Below are 18,894 nucleotides of genomic sequence, written 5' to 3' on the forward strand. Positions count from 1 at the left end.
CATGACCACGTTCAACTCTTGTCCACCTGCGGCTCCTCTGTCTTAAATGCCTCCGGATATAATTCAACCATCTTCCCATAAGCCTTCTGAGCCCTGTTCCTGAGATCCCATTCTGCATCTATGCTTGCTGCATCCGCAACCTCCTGTAGCTTCGAGGCCCAGAGCTTCCACCTTGCTGGCGTCACCTCAACGCGGTACCTTTTTAAAGGCTGTTTCACTTCCTTGATGTAGGCATCTCCTGCAATCAGGATGTAGTTAGCCTGGGCAACCACTTGGGCTTTTCGACCAATATTGGTTGCCAAGTCTCCGGAAGTACGTGTTTCGAAAGCACTTTCAAAATCCCCGGAAATCCAACGGGTCCCGTCCGCATCCAAAAGCTCAGCGCTGAAGAGCTTCGCCAGCAGAGCTGATTTGTTGACCCATGAATGGGAGGCCTGGCTTGCAGTCCGGAATTCGTTGTCTCTAGTAACTCCCTTGGCTATAGGCGGAAAGCCATATGAGCGTCACAACAATAGGCCATGGGGCTGGCTTGTACTCACCATGACTGCTATTCCAATCCTCGGCAGCAGCAACCTCAAGCCCCCATCCGAAATAAACGAATTGAGGGTCCTATTAGTCGTTAGCGCACCGGACAATGATGGTCTAGAAATTAAGGGAGCTCACCTCCTTGCCGAACTCATCTGCTGCATCGCGCTTGATACCAATCAAGAAATTGGCAAGCCTGTCGTGTCTGATGTCCGTGAAGGGGACTTTGCCTACTGTCTCAAAGACAGCAATGGAGGTCTCATTTAAGATGCCCCCAGCAGCGTACTCGGGCGGCTGTCTTCTCCACAGTCTTCTCCCGCGAAGCCAGCAACGTAATGTTCGTTGAACCGTTTGATGGCCTTGGTGACTGCGGTGTCGTCGCTGTCGGATGCAAGGAGCAAATCTTGGATGATCTCAAAGTAAATGGCGCCAGAGTCAAGTTGTTCATTTTCCTCGGCTATTCTGCCCTCGACATGTATCAACCAAGGGGGCCTGTCTGAGGGTGCCAGCGGCTGAACGTCATTCGACTTTGATTCATCCATATTGTTGCTCATGGTAGTAGATGTGACAATTGTGAAAGAGTGAGAGTGTGTGGAAGGAAGAGATTCAATAGAAGGATAGAAATCTGTGGGAGCTGTTGGTTATGCAAAGGTCAAGAAACAGAGCCTGTCAATGGCAGTCTTGTGAGTGAACGGAGGCCTTGCTGGGCTGCCTGTGGAGAGGCACAGCGACAACGCAACAACGGTAATTCATTTTGCCGCTGGAGTTTGACTGCACCATCTACTATTGTCCAATCACATTGTCACAGCGGCGTGCGTGGCAAGACTCGGGTGACAGGATACCGATGATCTTACAACGGATGAGAATCGATATGCTTAAGTGAGGAGGCCACGAAATTCCCCATAGCTAAGGAGATGATACTTTAGTACGAGTTTGTTGCTTTTGTATGGATAGGCGGTACGTCATGTATTGTGAACCTCGAGTGACTGTAGGCAGCAGAAGGTTTTTTTTTTTTTTTAAAAGGCCACTATGTTAGCATTAGGATATAATGCTATGATATGTTAAAAATGTGTTCTTTATTATAGTTAAAGCCTAGCCCTCGATGAGTGAATTAAGCTAGAAAATCATAAACCTCGAGGAAATGAGGAGCTCTAATGAACGGTATGGACATGTGCCGGGGATCTATTCAAGTTAACCTGTGTGAATGGTTATGCTCTTTCTATCTCATCTCTTCGTGTCCCCTGTTAAACCAAGCGACTTTTGGTTATGCATTGGTATCGACCTCACCCCTGATCGCTTCCTGTACCAGTCCTATTGGCCTCATTCTTCTCTCGACATCGAGCTAGTTCAAGATCTTCGGTCTTTTAGCTCAGTTAATCCATCAAGGGCTAGGCTTTAACTATAATAAAGAACATATTATTAATATATTATAGCATTAACGTACATGATAAGCATATGCACCAAACAAGTATGTGCACCAAAAATCCCTCAATCATCACCAATGCCATTTGATCAATTAATTATCAACCAAAAATCATGCCTCAACTCTATTCTGAACGTCAAGTCCTTCTTGCGCTTCAAGCTCTCCAAAATAACCCAAATTTAAGTCTCCGAGGCGCTGCTAGGCTATACCAAGTTAACTATTGGGCCTTACGTCGCCGGCACAATGGCATTCAATCTCGACGCGATTGGATTCCTAAATCACGCAAACTATCTAATCTAGAGGAACAGATCATTATTCAGTTCATTCTCGACCTGGATTCGCGAGGATTTCCCCCGCGACTGCGTAGTGTTGAAGAAATGGCCAATCGATTGCTCGCCGACCGCGACGCGCTACCCGTCGGCAAGCGCTGGGCTTCCAACTTCGTTAAGCGACACCTAGACCTCAAGACGCGTTTTTTTCGGAAGTACGACTACCAGAGAGCTAAGTGCGAAGATCCAGCTATTATTCGTAACTGGTTTACGGTTGTGGCGAACGCAATCGCGAAGTACGGCATCCGATTAGAAGATATCTATAACTTTGATGAGACTGGCTTTATGATGGGTATAATTCAAAGCGGAATGGTCGTCACAGGCACAGATAGGCGTGGAAAGCCAAAATCAGTGCAGCCTGGAAACCGGGAATGGATTACAGTCATTCAAGCGATCAATGCGGAAGGCTGGGCGATCCCGCCGTTCATCATCGGCGCGGGCCAATATCACCTCGCCAACTGGTACCGAGAAAGCAACCTCCCGGGCGATTGGGCTATTGCGACGACCCAAAATGGCTGGACCGATAACGAGACTGGTCTAGAGTGGCTAAAGCACTTTGACCGGTGTACAACCAATCGATCAATTGGTTCCTATCGTCTCTTGATCCTCGATGGCCATGAAAGTCATCATTCTATCGATTTTGAGAGGTTTTGCCAGGATAACAACATTATCACGCTCTGTATGCCACCTCATTCATCTCATCTGCTTCAGCCCCTTGACGTCGGGTGCTTCAGCGTGCTCAAGAACGCTTACGGTCGAGAAATTGAGCATCTGATCAGATGCTCTATAACCCACGTTTCGAAGACCGAGTTCTTTCCGGCCTTCCACGCCGCATTTCAGGCCACCATGACACAAAAGAAATATCAGATCAGCCTTCAGAGGAGCCGGGCTTGTTCCTCTTGACGCGGAAAGTGTGGTCTCGAAGCTTGATGTGCAGCTACGGACTCCAACGCCGCCTGAGGAAGTGGCTGAACCCTTGACCCCTTGGGTCTCAAAGACCCCAAAGACCGTGCTTGAGGCTCAATCTCAGTCAGATTACCTCGAGAGACGAGTTATAACGCACAAAAAGTAGCTCCCCAGAGTCAATTCTAGAAGCTATACGGTCTTCTTCTAAGGGAACAAAGATAGTTATGCATAAGGTTGCCTTACTCGAGGCTCGGGTCAAAGACCTTGAACAGGCGAATGAGATACTAAGCCGGCGCCGGAGGGCAAAAAAAGGACCCGACTACAGAAAAGAGGGGTAATGACGGTAGAGGAAGGACGGCAAGCAATTGATCAAATGGATGTTGATGCGCAGGTAGTGGCGGAATCGTCGAGAAGTGGTGGTCAAGGAAGGTCGGCGCGACCGGGTGTTCGGCGTTGTGGTGTCTGCGGCAAGCCCGGCCATAATGCAAGGACCTGTCAGGTAGTAATTGAGACGTCTGGGGAAGAGTATAGTGAGTAGTTTTAATTGATCAAATGGTTTGTGATGTTTTTATTGCGGCTTCTATCTTATGGGTACAGGAAAAGTGGTGCACATACTTGTTTGGTGCACATGCTTATCATGTACGTTATATCCTAATGCTAATATAATGGCCCTTTTTTGTAGTCTTTCTGCTGCCCGTAGTAGAAGACTTATACCTAGCTGCATCTTAAAAGATTATTTCATTTCTTGAAGGGTATTTAACTGAGCCCTGTTCTCGAGATCCCACTCGGCATCCGTACTTGCTGCATCCGCTCCCTTTGTAACTTCGAAGCCAAAAGTTTCCACCTTGCTGGGGTCACTTTATACCTTTACCCTGTCATAATTGAGCAGTAGCTCCTCAATTTCCTTAAAACCGCGGTCAGATGCATATTCCAGCGCTGTCCTCCCAAGTTCATCCTTTATGCTAATGTCGACCCCATGATCTAGAAGAAGCTGGACTGTTGTCGTATGGCCCTGTTTAGCTGCGTACACCACAGCCGAGCCTGCTTTGTGAGAAGGGTAGTACTCCCACAACCTGCGCATGAGCCATGTCAATATATCATTTAAGTGTCGGAAAGGCCCACCGGCCCTTGCATTGGCATCAGCGCCGTGTTCAAGCAGCAGCCTCACTGCCCTGTCCTGCCCATTGCTGGCTGCGCAAATAAGTGGTGTCAATTTGATTAATCCCATGTAATCATCTTCATATCCACCCAGGTTCACATCAGCACCGTATTTCAGCAAGAGCGGCACCATTCCCTCATGTTCCGACGAAGCTGCACAGTTCAGGGGTTCGTATTGCCCCTTGACCGGGACACCTCTGTCAATACGTAGCCTAGTTATTGACTCGTGGCCCATGTGAATTGCAGTTATAATTGCTTCCATGCCCTGCCGACTCTTGGGGTCGAGACTGGGGGGCCAAATGCTGGGGCATCTGGAAACCCTCCTCAGCAAAAAGCTCGCCGAGGCTAATGAGGATCGGAAAGCGATCGTACGGTATGAGGCCGAAGCCCTGGCATCAAGGGACGTTGAAGATAAACAAGACTTGATTCACGAACTTGGCCGGCAGCGCGCCACGATTGATGCATTCCAAGGGATCTGCGAAAAAGCCTTGAAGACCGTCGTATTCGAGCGAACTGGGCAGACCATCCGCGATGTCAAAGCCACGGACAATAGCGTGGCTCTGACGGGGTTTGCCAACGCAGAGGGGGAAGAGACACGTATTGAGCAGGATATATCACAGATTGCTGCAGACGGGCGCAGCATTGCAGTTTCTGGTGTTGTGAACAATGTGGATTTTACAGCCTTGTATTCGCAAATACATCAATCGAAGTAGGTCGAACTATGTACGAGCGAGGCTCAGGCCGTTCAATGGCACCGCATCAATGGCAAGTCCTTTTGCCGTTGGAGTTTGGCTGTCCCATTCTTGCACGAAAACTCCCTGACCACTCCCATAGCCATCCTCTTCGCTTACCCTTTTCCTGGAACGAGACCCAAGCTCAGCATCGACTTCCTCTAAAAGAAATAGAATCCCCGGCATCCACAATAGGGCCGAAGATATACGACCCATCAAACATGATGGCGTATGATGGTCCTTTAAGTTGTTATGGTGGTCGAGATGACGGGTGGGTGTGGAGCGGAATTGCCCAAAATGGTATCCCCGGGCAGCCTTCGGACTGACCGTTCATCAGCCCTCGGACATGGTCAACCTTGGGCAAGGAACCGTGGTGGTCTAGACTTCAATGATGTTTCTACTACTCAACATCCAGGCTAAACCATTGTGTAAAGGGACTAATCAAGAATGCGCACCATAAGAAGACCAGTGTTGCAGAGTACAAGCATCCAACGACTGTTGAGTCTGCAAGGCTTCACGTCTGGTCCAGGTAGCTACATCGTTCAACTGTCCATAATGATAGAGACTAGGCGATACGAGATTCCGTAAAACAATCTTAATATGTTCTCGTCATCAACCCCCCTAGACGACACCAGGTGAGGCATATCTGGGAACTACCTGGCCACTCCTCGCCCCTTTCCCTGTTACAGAGCCGACCTCCAGTAACATCGCGCCTCTTGAACTATCTTGCTCCCCAGCTTTCCCCCATACTTCAAATTTTTCATGGATGCCCCTGCTCGACTGGTGGCCCTGGGGCTTGACTCGAGATAACTCTTTTGCTAGCTTGGCATCTAACCCAGACTGGCTTCTCCATCTGGGGAGGAGGCTTCCCCGGGTTGGGGAAATTGATCAATAAAGAGGATCTAATACTACTCTGGAAGCTTTCAGCTCTCTATTTAAAGAGTGACGAATCGCTCCTCAGTAGGGTCAGTCAGTCCTCTCCTATACCAACCTCCATTCTACTTGAATCAAGTCTTCTCATATTTCTCACCTACTTCTTCATTATCGCCCCTCTTACGTACTCCACTATGGGAATTTTCCGCAAAGCTTCTCTGTCGCGGCCGGAAGGCGAGGCAGGCAAGACATGGCCAGCCATAGCTATGGGCTTCTTCGTTGCCTTTGGCGGAGTCCTCTTTGGCTACGGTATGATGATGTTCCTGCTGCGCAGTGTGTCAAACGGCTAACGGATTTCACAGATACTGGAACGATCTCAGGTATCCTCGCTATGCCGTACTGGCAGCGGCTTTTCAGCACTGGCTACGTCGATCCCAACGGTGACCCCAACATCACGACCGCACAAGAGTCCACAATCGTCTCTATCCTTTCGGCCGGTACCTTCTTCGGTGCTCTTAGCACGGCTCTGTTCAGCGATTACCTCGGCCGACGACCCGGTCTTATAATTGCCTGCTGGATCTTCAACCTCGGGGTTGTTCTCCAGACCATCGCCACGGCTATCCCGATGTTTAGCGCCGGTCGATTCTTTGCAGGCTTTGGAGTCGGTCTCGTCTCGGCAATGAGTATGCCTCCTGCTACAATAATGTTCCGTTCTAGTCACTGATTGATTACTAGTTCCTCTGTATCAATCCGAAACAGCGCCGAAATGGATTCGGGGTGCCATCGTTGGAGCTTACCAGTGGGCTATCACGATCGGCCTCTTGTTAGCTGCCGTCCTGAACAACGCGACGGGGATGAGGAATGATACGGGATCCTATCGCATCCCCGTGGCAGTTCAATTCGCCTGGTCGCTTGTCCTCTTCTTTGGCATGCTGGTCCTTCCAGAAACACCTCGATTTCTCATCAAGAAGAACCAGCCCGAGAAGGCCGCACTCTCGCTTGGTCGAATCCGCCGTCTCCCCTCTGATCACCCCGCCGTCCAAGAGGAATTGGCAGAGATCCATGCCAGCCATGAGTACGAGAAGAACCTTGGGCAGGTGTCTTATCTAGACTGTTTCCGTCCACCTCTGCTGAAGCGCCAGCTCACGGGCATGGCCATCCAGGCCCTGCAGCAGCTCAGTGGGGTGAACTTTGTTTTTTATGTAGGTAAAGCTATTCCAGGCTGAGAGAGACATTCTTACTAACTAACAATTAGTACGGCACCAAATACTTCCAGAACTCTGGCATTTCGAACGGTTTCATCATTTCTATGGTTACTTCAGCGATCAACGTTGCCTCGACAGTCCCTGGCATGTACGCCATTGATCGTTGGGGCCGCCGACCTCTTCTCCTCTGGGGAGCTATCGGCATGTGCGTTTCTCAGCTAATTGTTGCTGTCTGTGGAACTGTCTCAACTGGCCAAAGTGCCTCGACAGGCGAGATCTTTGTCAAGAATATGGCCGGGCAGAAGGCTTCTGTGGCATTTGTCTGCATCTACATTTTCTTCTTCGCTTCCACTTGGGGTCCGTTGCCTTGGGTGGTGAACGGCGAGATTTTCCCCTTAACCGCTCGCGCCAAAGGTATTAGTATGTCTGTCGCCACGAATTGGCTTTTTAACTGGGCTATCGCTTTCTCGACGCCGTATCTTGTTAACTATGGCGAAGGCTACGCGAACTTGCAGTCCAAGATTTTCTTTGTCTGGTTTGGAGCTTGTTTCCTTTGCATCTTCTTCGTGTACTTTTTTGTTTACGAGACAAAGGGTCTTTCTCTGGAGGAAGTTGAGCTTTTGTACGACGAAGTTTCTGTCGCAAGCAAGTCAGTCCATTGGAAGCCTTCCGCTACAATGGTGCAGATTCAGGGCGGCCAGGTTGATGGAGAGAAGGTCATGGATACTAGGGAGCTGAGCGCCTCTCACCATGAGGGCAAGTCTTCGGAGAGCGCTTGATGACCACGGGTCAAGGGCCAAGTCTGCATAGGATGTGGTCATATCAACCTCTTTGTACCTCTATCTTGGGCTGCCGGCCCATGTAGCATTGAGAAGACGAGCAAACCTTGGATACGTCTTCTCTAACTTTAGCCCAAAATTGACAGGTTGATGTAATCATACTGCCTTTGGGACTTTGCTTCTCTGAGGTCTTCTGTTTGACCCCGCCGATCGCCCATCTGTCAAAGTTTTCCGCACTCAACGTGTAAAAGAGCATCAATGCATGAGTAGCATAACGTTGATGCCCTGAATTGGCTTCAAAAGGCCGTCCATTAAAACCGAATTTATATGTGATTAGACCCCAAATCTCATGCAGGTCCTTGTGAAAGAACGTCAGTCATGCTCTACCCGTTCTTCACAGCGTCGATATGTTGCAAGGGTTAGGGCCATAAAGTGACGTCAAACCGTGAAGCCGGGACTCATCAGCCTGAAGCTCAGGGATAAAATTAGTCGTGTACACTCATATGTGCTGAAGATCCACCAACGATTCACTGGTATGATACTGCTCCAAGGATGTAGAGTAATAACGATCCATCATGTCCCATCATAACCCCATTCCCCAACATGAGCAACATGAGCAACACGAGGCGAACCTAGACCTGCTCTAATTGGCAACTCCGCAGGCTCCTGGGCATTGTGTCGGTCCTTTACCGGTCCTTCCCCATGTCATGACTCGGTATCATCCAATCAAGCGTAGCCTTTCATGAAGTGACAAGTCTGGTTCCAGGAACGCCGGCATGGGGATCAGTCTAGATTATCGTGGGGCCCCGCACAGATGGAGGAAGTAATGGGAAGGACCGTCTTCTGCGCCACATCAATCCTATGACCTCGGGTCTGCTTCTTGGCAGTTCCATTACTTCATTTTGACGATCAACTAAAGGGTTTCATTAGAAAGAGATTGGTTTTGCTAGTTCGGGTGACACGGCGGCCTTCCCGTGTAAAGTGGTAGGCCCGGAATTACTGATTCGGGTAATACCGCGCTAGTTCTCAACCTTGAATCTCGGCTACCTCAACTAACTTGTTGTCTATAAGCAGTGCTGTTGAGTATAAAAGCAACATGGAAGGAGATTCTTCATCGAGAATGACCAAAACATCCACATACGCATACGCCAGTGACCTAAACGACGAAGCGACGCCATGACTCTCCTTACAACCAGATCCGTGGCATCAAAGTGCCTGAAGTGCCCAACATTTCTTACTGGGAAATGTGCAGGAACCATGGCCACCAAACGGCGCATGGCAACTGAGGCTGTTGTTTTCAGTAGAAAGGACAAGAAGGAGGGTGACATATCGTCTGTTTTCACGTCCTTCTCTGGCCGAAAAGCCGAACCCTTACCCGAGAGATTCCGAGACCTCAAGGCGAACCTCACTGCCGGATTTGAAGAGCAAATCCAGAAATCCTGGGATGATTTGGTTGAGGTTCTCAAAGTTCGAACTGAAGAAGTCGCGAAAAAGCGCGAATCTGTACGTCGTGAAAGATGATGCATTGTCCCAGGATGGTATGACGCCGTGCTAACTCAAACAGATCATTCCTCAGATTCAATTCTCCGACATTCAGACTAGCAATGTCTCCTCAGCCAGCATTGATGCTGTTCGACGAACCGGCGTTGCTGTCATCAGGGGCGTTGTGCCCAAGGACACCACCGAGGCACTTCTCAGCGATGTGCGCCAGTATTTTTCCAAGCATGCATTCAAGGGCTTTCCGTCAGATGCCGACCAAAAGGTCGGTGATGCTTTATCTACATGGCAGATCGCATTTTTAACACGAACCAGGTCGTTTACGAGTCGTACTGGAGTCCATCCCAGGTCAAGGCGAGGTCGCATCCAAACATGCTGGCCACACAATCGTGGATGAATCAGTTTTACCACGCCGATACGGATCAGAAAAGTTAGTAGTCTTGCTCCAATGTCTTTGCCCGCAGAAGCTAACTCGGCCGATCATAGTTGACCTTGGCACTCCTCTTTCTTATTGCGACCGAGTCCAGATTCGTCCTCCTGGTGATAAACAATTTGCGCTTTCTCCACACGTTGATGGTGGAGGCGTGGAACGATGGGAGGACAAAGCCTACAACCATGTTTATCGCAAGATATTCCAAGGAAAGGTAAGATGAAACTTTTCATCTATGAAGCATATCATTAACCGTGAGAAGTGGCAAGAGTATGACCCGTGGGATCTCACTGGCCGGCTCGACGCCAACATGAACATGTATGATGGACCAGGAGGTTGCTCTGTGTTCCGCACGTTCCAAAGCTGGCTTGGGCTGTCTCGACATGGACCTAATGAAGGTGAGTTAGCAACCCTCCATACGCCGAATTGTGGCTAATCAAAAAGGAACTCTCGTCGTTCATCCCATCTTGCAGCCATCTACGGCTTACTGGATGCTCCGTCCGTTCTTCAAGCCCACCCAGAAGGGCTCACTGAATGGGTGGAAGTTCTCCCTCGACGACGACGATGGAAACGTTTTTCTTCACGGTGCGAATCCTGGAACCGCGCAGGAGCATAACCCTGACCATCATCCGCATTTAATGTTGAGCGAAACTATGATACCTTACCCTACCGTCGAGCCTGGCGACACTGGTACGTTCAAATGAGGTCAAAACAACATCATGCTAACATCTGCAGTGTTCTGGAGTGCCGACACTATCCACGGCACGGAGAGCGAGAACACGGGAAACGTCGACGCCTGCGTTTTTTACATTCCATCGGTCCCGCTGACAGCTAGCAACGCGGTAAGATGCTTGAGCCTTGTTTGGGAAGAACTTCTAGCTAATGTCGCGCAGCAATACGTCGCGCAGCAGCGGGATGCCTTTCTGAAGGGAGTCCCTCCGCCTGACTTCCCTGGTGGCAGCGGAGAGTCTGAGTTTGTGGATAGAGGAAGCACTAAAGATATTTTGAGCGACTCTGGCAGGCTTGCAATGGGATTGAGTCCTTTGAACACATCGGAGGCGACCAAGGGGAAGGAGGGTCTTGTGTCTGAGGTGAACAAGATCTTGGGTTACTGAGAAAGTAATCATGTAAGAAAGCGGTTTCGGTGTACCTCTTAGCCCACATGACTCCGGAATGTTGGGAGTTTGAAAAGTAGCCCTGAAGATGATCGGGTGCTTCGACTCATTCCTTATTGCGCCGCATAATCCCATGACTGTTTCGATATCACATATTGGGTAACTATTCAAGAGAATACGAGCTTGAACCATTCCTTATTTTTAAACTGCGAACCTCGCATCGTCCGCTGTCGCTGCTTGTTGACTTCGATTCTACAGGGTGGAAAGCAGTGAACCCGGCGAGGGTACGGGGAGTCACAAAGGTAGTTCCCGCACAGGCTAATTAGCTTTTTTCTGAAACCTTCCTAGGTGCACCCGTAAAAGGCTGACGGGCGCTACTCCAACGTTTTCCACCTCGCAATTGCATCATCATCTGTTTTGTTCGCCTTATCTTAGCCATTTCCTGCGCCATGAGTGGCGAACTACCCTTCTTGGAATTTTCCGAGTTCATCGCCGGAGGCATAAATGCCGGGGAATACGTCGATTTCGATGAAAGGGCTGATATCAGGTGCGAATTACGGAGGCAGGCCCAAAAAGTTTTGTCCCGCGCTAAAAGCCTCATAGCCCCACACGAAAATTCAGGCGAATCAGAAGCAGCAAATTCACAGCCAATTACTATGAGGAATATCTCTGCCTTCTTTATACTCATTTCCTCCTTCAAGCTCAATGATTTTTCTGATATGTGAGGGGATTCTCTCTATCCAGGCTTGGATCTTCTCTTGCGGCAGCTCAGCCCAAGCCTTCTCCCAAGCTCGAATAGCTTCCTGCCGGCTCTTCGGAGCGCCTTTCTTCGTAGTTGCCCTCTTCAAATACGGCCAGGCAGGCTCAATCGCGTTGAGGTCAGGCGAGTTGCCGCACCAAAGCATCCTTTGAACCTCAAAGAGGTCATAAATGCGCTGTTGAATATGATGACTATGTGCCGGCGCCTTATCTTCCTGTACGATCGTGCCGGGCCTCTCTTTGGCACATTCCTTCGCAAAAGGAAGCAGCTTCGGGATCAAGATCGAGGTCTGATAGCGGTACCAATCGATGCCTCCTTTCGAGCTTCTCGTCAGCTTGCCGTGCCCCTTATCCCACTTCCATTGTGGCTTTGGCCCGGGCAGCTGCCGCAAGTGAAGCCTCCTCATCCCATTCGAAATCTCCCACTCACTTCTCATCAGCGGCTCAAGCTCCTCATTCATCTTCTCCACCGCCTCGGCGGCTTCCTTCTTCTCTTTCGCAGTCTCTGGTGCCCAGCAATGACAAGGTCCCTTCTTATCGTACGAAAAGGCGGCCCAGAACATGAACTCGCTGGCGCCCTTCCACCTCTCGCGAATACAGCTGCGGAGGAAGCGTTCGTCGGCTTTCCTCCACACGCGATAGCCCCCGCGGCGGTGTAGTAAGATGATTGACGTTTCATCTGACCAGATGACATTCTTCCAATCCTCTATAGTCCAGTCGCGATGGGCTATACACCAGTCAAGCCGCTCTTTCTTCATCTTCTTCGTCAATCCAGGCTTCCTCGTCGGCTTGGTCTTGCGGTAGCCTGACGCCTTGAGGATTGATCTGACTGTTGACTGGGAGATATTGATGCCTTGCAAGCTAAGCTCACCCGCAATATCAGCAGCTGATTTCTCCCTTCCAAAGCGGTCCCGGCTAACCTTGGCGATAATCAGGTCTTTCGTCTCTATCGTCTGCTTCGAAGGCCGGCCAGATCGAGGTGCATCTTCAAGGTATTCATCTCGTAAGGTCAGCGGTACGAGATTTGGGTCAAATCCTCGTTCGATTGCGCGTGCATAGATACGGTTGACCTGACGGGTTGAAAGCCCTGTGATACTAGCTACCTGAGCAGTAGTCTTACTGCTACAAGGTGCCTTAAGGGCCACAACTAAGGCACGGGTTGCAATATCTGTGTTTGGGGCCATAGCGAAAAGCGGCTTGGTGGGCAAAATCGAAGGAAAAGCTGCTGAGCAAGATCTACATACAATTTTGGTGGGGGAGCTGATGACACAGTTTCCTTGCTTTTTTGGTGGGGCGCGCTAACCTCTTGGCAGGACAAAACTTTTTGGGCCTGCCTCCGTAAATGGCAAAAAGATCACCCTCTCTGTCTTTGCGGGCTCTCGAGAGGAAGATAACGGAGGCGAAAATGGGGAAGGGCGCTTCGAGGACCAATTTATCCTTGACTTGGCCGAAGCTGCTGATATTGCGATGGACGATACGGATGAATATGCGCTTCTCGTCGATGATATATAGCCATGGCCATCATGGAGATTGGAGCCGTTCCCTTCGCCAAGATCGCGCCACCCTTGACGGTTCCCTACCTTCCTGCCACAGACCTACGTTCAACCCTCTACCCGAAACAATTCGACTTCCGCCTACAGACCATCGACGGGAAACCAGTCATATTCCCCATCTCACCAAAGGATGCGGCGTACGTCCGTAAAGAATACGTACCAGATCCCAATTTCATCTACGAGCCTCCAGCCGGATTATCACTTCCCAGGTACTCATCAAAAGATATCATGATCGGAGAAGAATACCTTAGGGGTATTTTTAGCGCCGCAAAAGCGCGAATTCGGTCCCAAATGCTATTTTGCATGGCTTTTGCGAGCGGGATCAGTCACTCGGATCTTGATAGAGAGGTTGAGACCCATCACAAGATGCACCAAGCTTGCATTATAGCTGGAATCCAGATACGAATTCCACAGCTCAGGGGGTTTATAGTACATGCCGACTCGGGGGCGGTAATTGGATTCTTACGCGACTTTGTTGAGCAAGGACCCTACGGAGGCACCCTAAGCGAGACACATCTGAATAACGTACCGAAGAAGCTGAGGCAGAAATGGCTGCTGCAAATAAGTGAGACCATGGGGTTTTTGCACAGCTTTGGACTTTTCTGGGGTGATGGCAAGGCGGCGAATGTGGTCACTGATCCGAACGACGCTTGGTTGATTGACTTGGCCGGTGGATGGACGAATGGGTGGGTTGACAAGTAGGTCACTGGGACGATGGAGGGTGAAAACCAGGCGTTGCGGAGGATGACGACGTACCTAGGCTTTGCAAATAAGATATTCCTGCTGTGGCAAGGAAATCTCTCTGTCCGCTTATGCCTTGATAGATAGCTTGCTGAGCATATACCTTCTTTGTTTTACTATGCTGTTAGGTGAGGGTAGTCATGTAGACCGATGTTTAATGAAATCATGCAGCTTTTGCACAAGGCATGGTGGCTTCCGAACATATAGAGCGGTATTTCAGCAACATTTGGGATAGGCTCCTGTTAACGAGACCCGTAGGCAATCCCTCCGTTTGACTGGCTCAAAGATTGACCAGACAAAAATAGTGCTTATACCTCAGCCCCAGTTTGCCTACGAGACTTTCATCTTCGCCCTCCACGGTACTCGTCTTCGGCTTGTTCTCATTATGACCCGCCATCGCATGCAGACCCTGGCGGTAGCTTCGGTAGTCGGTGGTAGTTGCGGGGAAGTCAGACACCCACTAGACAGATCTCAGCCCATTATTCAGTATTTCATGACTATTCCTTTGTCGATCTTTGACCCAGGGGATCCGAGTCGCCAAAGAACGCTCATAATCACAGCCATGTTTCAGTAAATCGAATCAGATCTCGAGTCTTCAACACACGCAGGGGCCAGAACTTGGCGGCCGGTGCCGGTATGGAGGAACTGGGCTTTCGTTGGTCAACTGAAAGGCAAATTTTCCGTTGTCTTCTTCGAAAGGCACGACCCCTCAGTTGATTGCAGACCGGACTGACGCCGTGGCGTGACAACTTGTCTCGTCAAGAACACAACTTGGCAGTTCAATGTGCGGGACCGATTGGCTGAGGTGGCACGGTTTCATGTGGCTGACCGAGTTGAGAAGTTGTGGCGAGCTGAAATATGTATGTCTCGCCCGCTGCGTTCAAAGAGCCTAGACAACAGCTTTTTGGCGAGATTGCATGCGTTACCCCTCAATTGATCGTCCAATGAGTCCCTGCGCTAGGTTGACTCTTGAGCGGTTACAGAAACATGGCTTGGAGAAGGATTCCCTTTCATAGATGAGTTCACACACTCTCTTATAGCATACGGCCGGCTTAGCATAGAATTGGCGTGGAAGAGTTAAGAAATGTTTGATAAGGCCTAATAAAGCGTGGATCACAAAGAAACGCCGCGTAATCCAAGCCTCACGCTTGGCCAAGACCTTGGTCATTCCAAGCATCAGATACTGTACTATTCGCAGCTCAACCCCGCACGACCCTGATGTGTTGGGCTGCAAAGGTGGCGCAGCCCGTGTTGATATGTCTCACTCTGAGTGAATACTTTTATGCAGCTACTCTAAGCTGGAACACAGTTCGATAGTACCGAGTTCCGCAGAACTCGGACGAGCTTCTTCATGCACACTCGAAGCGGTAAAGATTCACTCGTAGGGCGAGAGGTATCAACATTACAAGTCTAGACTAGGCACAGACTCCTTTCTTGATACCCACGGGAGGCATCGACTCCAGTTGTTTCGACATGATGGATTGGTGTATTCAAATAGGTAAGACTGGATATGCTAGCCGAGACAAATGAGTGACATGAAGCTCAAGCCCTCATGTGAACGCATTTGCGACCTCACAGCCTAGCTTCACAGACAAGGGCAACTCAGACAAAAGATCCCGATGTTGCATTGCATTTCGAGACATTGACCGCGGCCTATGGTGCAGGGTCTCGAAGCCAATGAGGCAGAGTATACAGGCCACGCATGTGAATCGTCATCAGTGGGATGGTGATCTTGACACATCGTAGAGACAATTGTTGAGACATCCTCGATCCTCTCCTTGCTGCTGCTGCGTCTTGAGTCTCCGTATTCGCATCTCGGGTCATCGGGCTCATCCTGATGTTGCCGAAAGCTGACTCTTTACGACTATAAAAGACCCCTCTCCTCGACAGCATCACATTCAAGTTTGTCCTCCAACATCACGCCCAAGACCCTTCACTAACACCCGCCTAGAATGCCTTACACCATCAAGGTCCGCGTCTACCAGACCAACACCAACGCCTACTTCCACATCGTGGAGAAGGGCTGCTGGCACTACGCCAAGGGCGCCGAGTGGAGCGAGCACAACGGCATTCTCACCCTGACTATGGGCGACAGCGGCACTTCGGGCATGCTCCGCTTCAAGACGGAGCAGGGCAAGGAGGCCTTCTTCATCGCAATGGGCGTTCACAACTACAAGCCCTGGGTCGACACCGTCACCGGCCTCGCCGACGACGTCACCTGCGTCAAGGCCCTGCCCGAGTACTACGGCAACGCCTCCGACAGGACCCGCTCTCGGGAGTCTCAGCGTACCTCGCAGTCGATTCTCAACATTGATCGCAGGACCATTGCTACTGAGTACAAGGTTTCACAGGGCAATGATCTTGAGCTCAACATTATCATCAACTAAGCGGTGGCGGGGAAAGGAAGACTATCTGTTGCGATTTAGGTACTTGCTTGAATCAGGACTTGTAGATTTTCCAACGATTTCGATGCTATACTTGAATGTCCCCATGATCTTGTTTTGTGAGTGATGAAGTGTGCGTATCAAGTACTTCCAGTGTCCAAAGTCCCCAAGTGTACTCGTCCTTTCTCCACGGATATCACAGAAACGGCAAAACATAGTCCTGAATAATGCTCAGCTATCAGGTAGAAAATACACGTGTGCTCAGTCTTGTCACTCCACATCAAACTGTTCGGTTTCAATCAACGGCTTCAAGGACCGTCGTCGTAGTGAGTCCCTTAGTCTGCCTGAGGGTTTATCAAGTCCTAGTGCTTTTGCAATGGCCTATTTCCAATGTTAGTCAGAAACTCCCAAGGCTGAAGCATGTCCTCACCTGGCCAAATGTCGCACTGACACTTGTCGGATCTTCCACATCACATTCAGTATAGCCGATAGCCCCAGCTCTTTCGGCAACCCGACCGCCTTCAATTGAGTTGTCGGGCAAAGCTTCCACTCCAGGCTTGTTCTTATATGTCCCCACGATGAGGTAAGGGGTTCCAGGACAGTGCTGAATAATCTCGGGGATCCATTTGTACTCGACCTCTTCCAGTTCAGCGCTCGACGTCGTCTTCCGTGAAAGGACAAGAAATATGCTAGTTGATTGGTAGCTTAAAACTCGAAGCCGCGTGTACTTCTCTTGGCCGGTCGTATCGTAGAGTGCCAGACGTGTCAAATGGCTATTAACTCTGCTTTGGGTTAATGGCTCGATAGGAGGTGAGTTTGAGTAGACTATGAGCACTTACTTGACTTCTACAACAAAATTCTCAAACGTCTTTGGCGTATACTCGCGCGAGGTGGCACCTCTAGGATACGCGTAGGTCTGAAGTATTGTATTCTTCATAGAATTATCATCACCGATGACCACGATTCTAAGATTGTATGTTAGCAACGGCGACAAGTTCCATTTGGAGGCTCACTTAATAGCTCTTTTGGCATGGTACCCCCTCAAGGCGGAGGCGACTAGTCGTGTTGAGCCTCTGTTACGCTCACCAGTCGGCCTCCTTGTCGGCCTCGGCCTTGCTTGGGTTGATGTTTGGGCATCGTCTCTTCTAGGCTCCGCCTCCACAGTGGTAGAAGTCGTCATAGTAGCAGTTAGCTGCTCCGTCAGCAATATGGAAAATGTTGACCCAGGCGCCAAGAGGTCAATGTCGTCGAGAGTGATCGGAAGCCGGAAAGCCGATATTATGGATATGTCGTTCAAACTCAAGCCCGAAAGCATACTCCAAGCAGCACTCGGCGCTGTGGATGATGTGAACGAAACATCGGATTCGTTCAACTGGGTACGATTATACACTCTAGACCTTTCAAGCGCTAGCTCAAAGTCATTCCTCGCGACGATAGAGGGACTCGTGATGGTGATGGACTGTCTCTTCTGTGATGCCGATGAGATAGAGGAGGAGGAGGAGTCAACACTCCTCACGCTCAGAAACGACAGTCGCCTGGAGATTATGGATGATGCATCATCAAAGAATTTGACTGATCGACTATCAGACATGAGGTTGCCTTCGAGACGCTGTAACCGATGTGCGAGTGCTTCATTCTGCTGCAGGACTTCGTCCACTTTGGAAAGGAGCGTGGTATGGCTGGTGCGAGCCTCCAACTCGGATTTGCTGTACGGTATTTCATGTCAGTAACATCCAGTATATTCCATAAGCATGCCGAACCTCTGCAAAACTGCCACCATCAATGATAGCGAGCTCTTTTGAGATTCGAGTCTCGGCAAGAGACCCATGACTCTCTTCTCACTCCATGCCCATCGCAGGCGGTGCATTAGCCCATCTTTGGGACAGACAATCGATTCAAGCTCCGAAATTGTCAAGACTGAATGAGTTATGACGATCGAAAGATGGTCCAACTGAATCAAAGCTTTCCGAGAGGGGTCGAGGCTCTCGATTGAGTCGATGAGGGACTGCACCGACGACAGCGTCAGCTTCATCTGTTCCACCGTCTCAAGTACCGAGGCTGCGGAGCTGGGCGCATCCGCAGCGGTTGAAACGAAATTGGACAGGACGCCATAGACCTTGCCCGCAGCGGCCACCAGGCCAACAACAGACGCGGCGATACTCAAAGGATCAGCCATGAGGTCTTTGAAAAGCGACAGAGGCCGCCAGACAAAGTGCGAGGCCAACAATCGCAGCGCGAAATGCCACGAGGGGCTGAGTCCATTTTATCGCGATTCTGGCCAGTTATCAGCCTGGTGGCTTGGACTATTGAGGCGTCTAGTCGCCTTGAAAAAGCGAGGGCCGCCAATCAGGGGATGGTTCGCAGGTTGCACAGAGTGGCAGTACGGCGCCACCTTAGAGCACATTGGCAATAAGTGAGATACCCTATAGGATATATGGAAGTTTTGAATTCATCCTACGATATGTTCGTATCATTTCTAGCTTGAG

General features: G+C 50.0%; 6 protein-coding genes across 6 annotated transcripts; 3 read left to right on the forward strand and 3 right to left on the reverse strand.

The window, feature by feature from the left end:
• Positions 1-11: 11 nt before the first annotated feature.
• On the reverse strand, positions 12-1,079 carry NCS57_01307900 (uncharacterized protein; the record flags this gene model as incomplete). The annotated part of the gene is made up of 4 exons (XM_053062728.1): positions 12-478; positions 540-609; positions 664-758; positions 812-1,079. The coding sequence occupies 4 exons, from the start codon at positions 1,077-1,079 to the stop codon at positions 12-14; spliced, it is 900 nt and encodes a 299-aa protein (XP_052907623.1).
• Positions 1,080-6,139: 5,060 nt separating this feature from the next.
• On the forward strand, positions 6,140-7,929 carry NCS57_01308000 (MFS domain-containing protein; the record flags this gene model as incomplete). The annotated part of the gene is made up of 4 exons (XM_053062729.1): positions 6,140-6,254; positions 6,308-6,628; positions 6,681-7,147; positions 7,201-7,929. 4 exons carry the CDS (start codon positions 6,140-6,142, stop codon positions 7,927-7,929), a joined length of 1,632 nt encoding a protein of 543 aa, XP_052907624.1.
• A 1,176-nt stretch (positions 7,930-9,105) lies between these two features.
• Positions 9,106-10,971, forward strand: NCS57_01308100 (uncharacterized protein; the record flags this gene model as incomplete). The annotated part of the gene is made up of 8 exons (XM_053062730.1): positions 9,106-9,432; positions 9,494-9,691; positions 9,742-9,856; positions 9,913-10,070; positions 10,119-10,254; positions 10,301-10,546; positions 10,592-10,698; positions 10,750-10,971. The coding sequence occupies 8 exons, from the start codon at positions 9,106-9,108 to the stop codon at positions 10,969-10,971; spliced, it is 1,509 nt and encodes a 502-aa protein (XP_052907625.1).
• A 641-nt stretch (positions 10,972-11,612) lies between these two features.
• NCS57_01308200 (HTH-Tnp-Tc3-2 domain-containing protein) lies at positions 11,613-12,926 on the reverse strand (the record flags this gene model as incomplete). Its single annotated transcript, XM_053062731.1, has 1 exon — positions 11,613-12,926. Exon 1 carries the CDS (start codon positions 12,912-12,914, stop codon positions 11,613-11,615), a length of 1,302 nt encoding a protein of 433 aa, XP_052907626.1. The 5' UTR covers positions 12,915-12,926.
• A 3,050-nt stretch (positions 12,927-15,976) lies between these two features.
• On the forward strand, positions 15,977-16,411 carry NCS57_01308300 (uncharacterized protein; the record flags this gene model as incomplete). The annotated part of the gene is made up of 1 exon (XM_053062732.1): positions 15,977-16,411. The coding sequence occupies one exon, from the start codon at positions 15,977-15,979 to the stop codon at positions 16,409-16,411; it is 435 nt and encodes a 144-aa protein (XP_052907627.1).
• Positions 16,412-16,678: 267 nt separating this feature from the next.
• On the reverse strand, positions 16,679-18,632 carry NCS57_01308400 (uncharacterized protein; the record flags this gene model as incomplete). The annotated part of the gene is made up of 5 exons (XM_053062733.1): positions 18,169-18,632; positions 17,422-18,114; positions 17,248-17,373; positions 16,839-17,190; positions 16,679-16,789 (listed from the first exon to the last, which is right to left on the reverse strand). Exons 1-5 carry the CDS (start codon positions 18,582-18,584, stop codon positions 16,679-16,681), a joined length of 1,698 nt encoding a protein of 565 aa, XP_052907628.1. The 5' UTR covers positions 18,585-18,632.
• Positions 18,633-18,894: the final 262 nt, after the last annotated feature.

This window comes from Fusarium keratoplasticum, chromosome 11, assembly GCF_025433545.1.
Source record: "Fusarium keratoplasticum isolate Fu6.1 chromosome 11, whole genome shotgun sequence".
Lineage (NCBI taxonomy): Eukaryota > Fungi > Ascomycota > Sordariomycetes > Hypocreales > Nectriaceae > Fusarium > Fusarium keratoplasticum.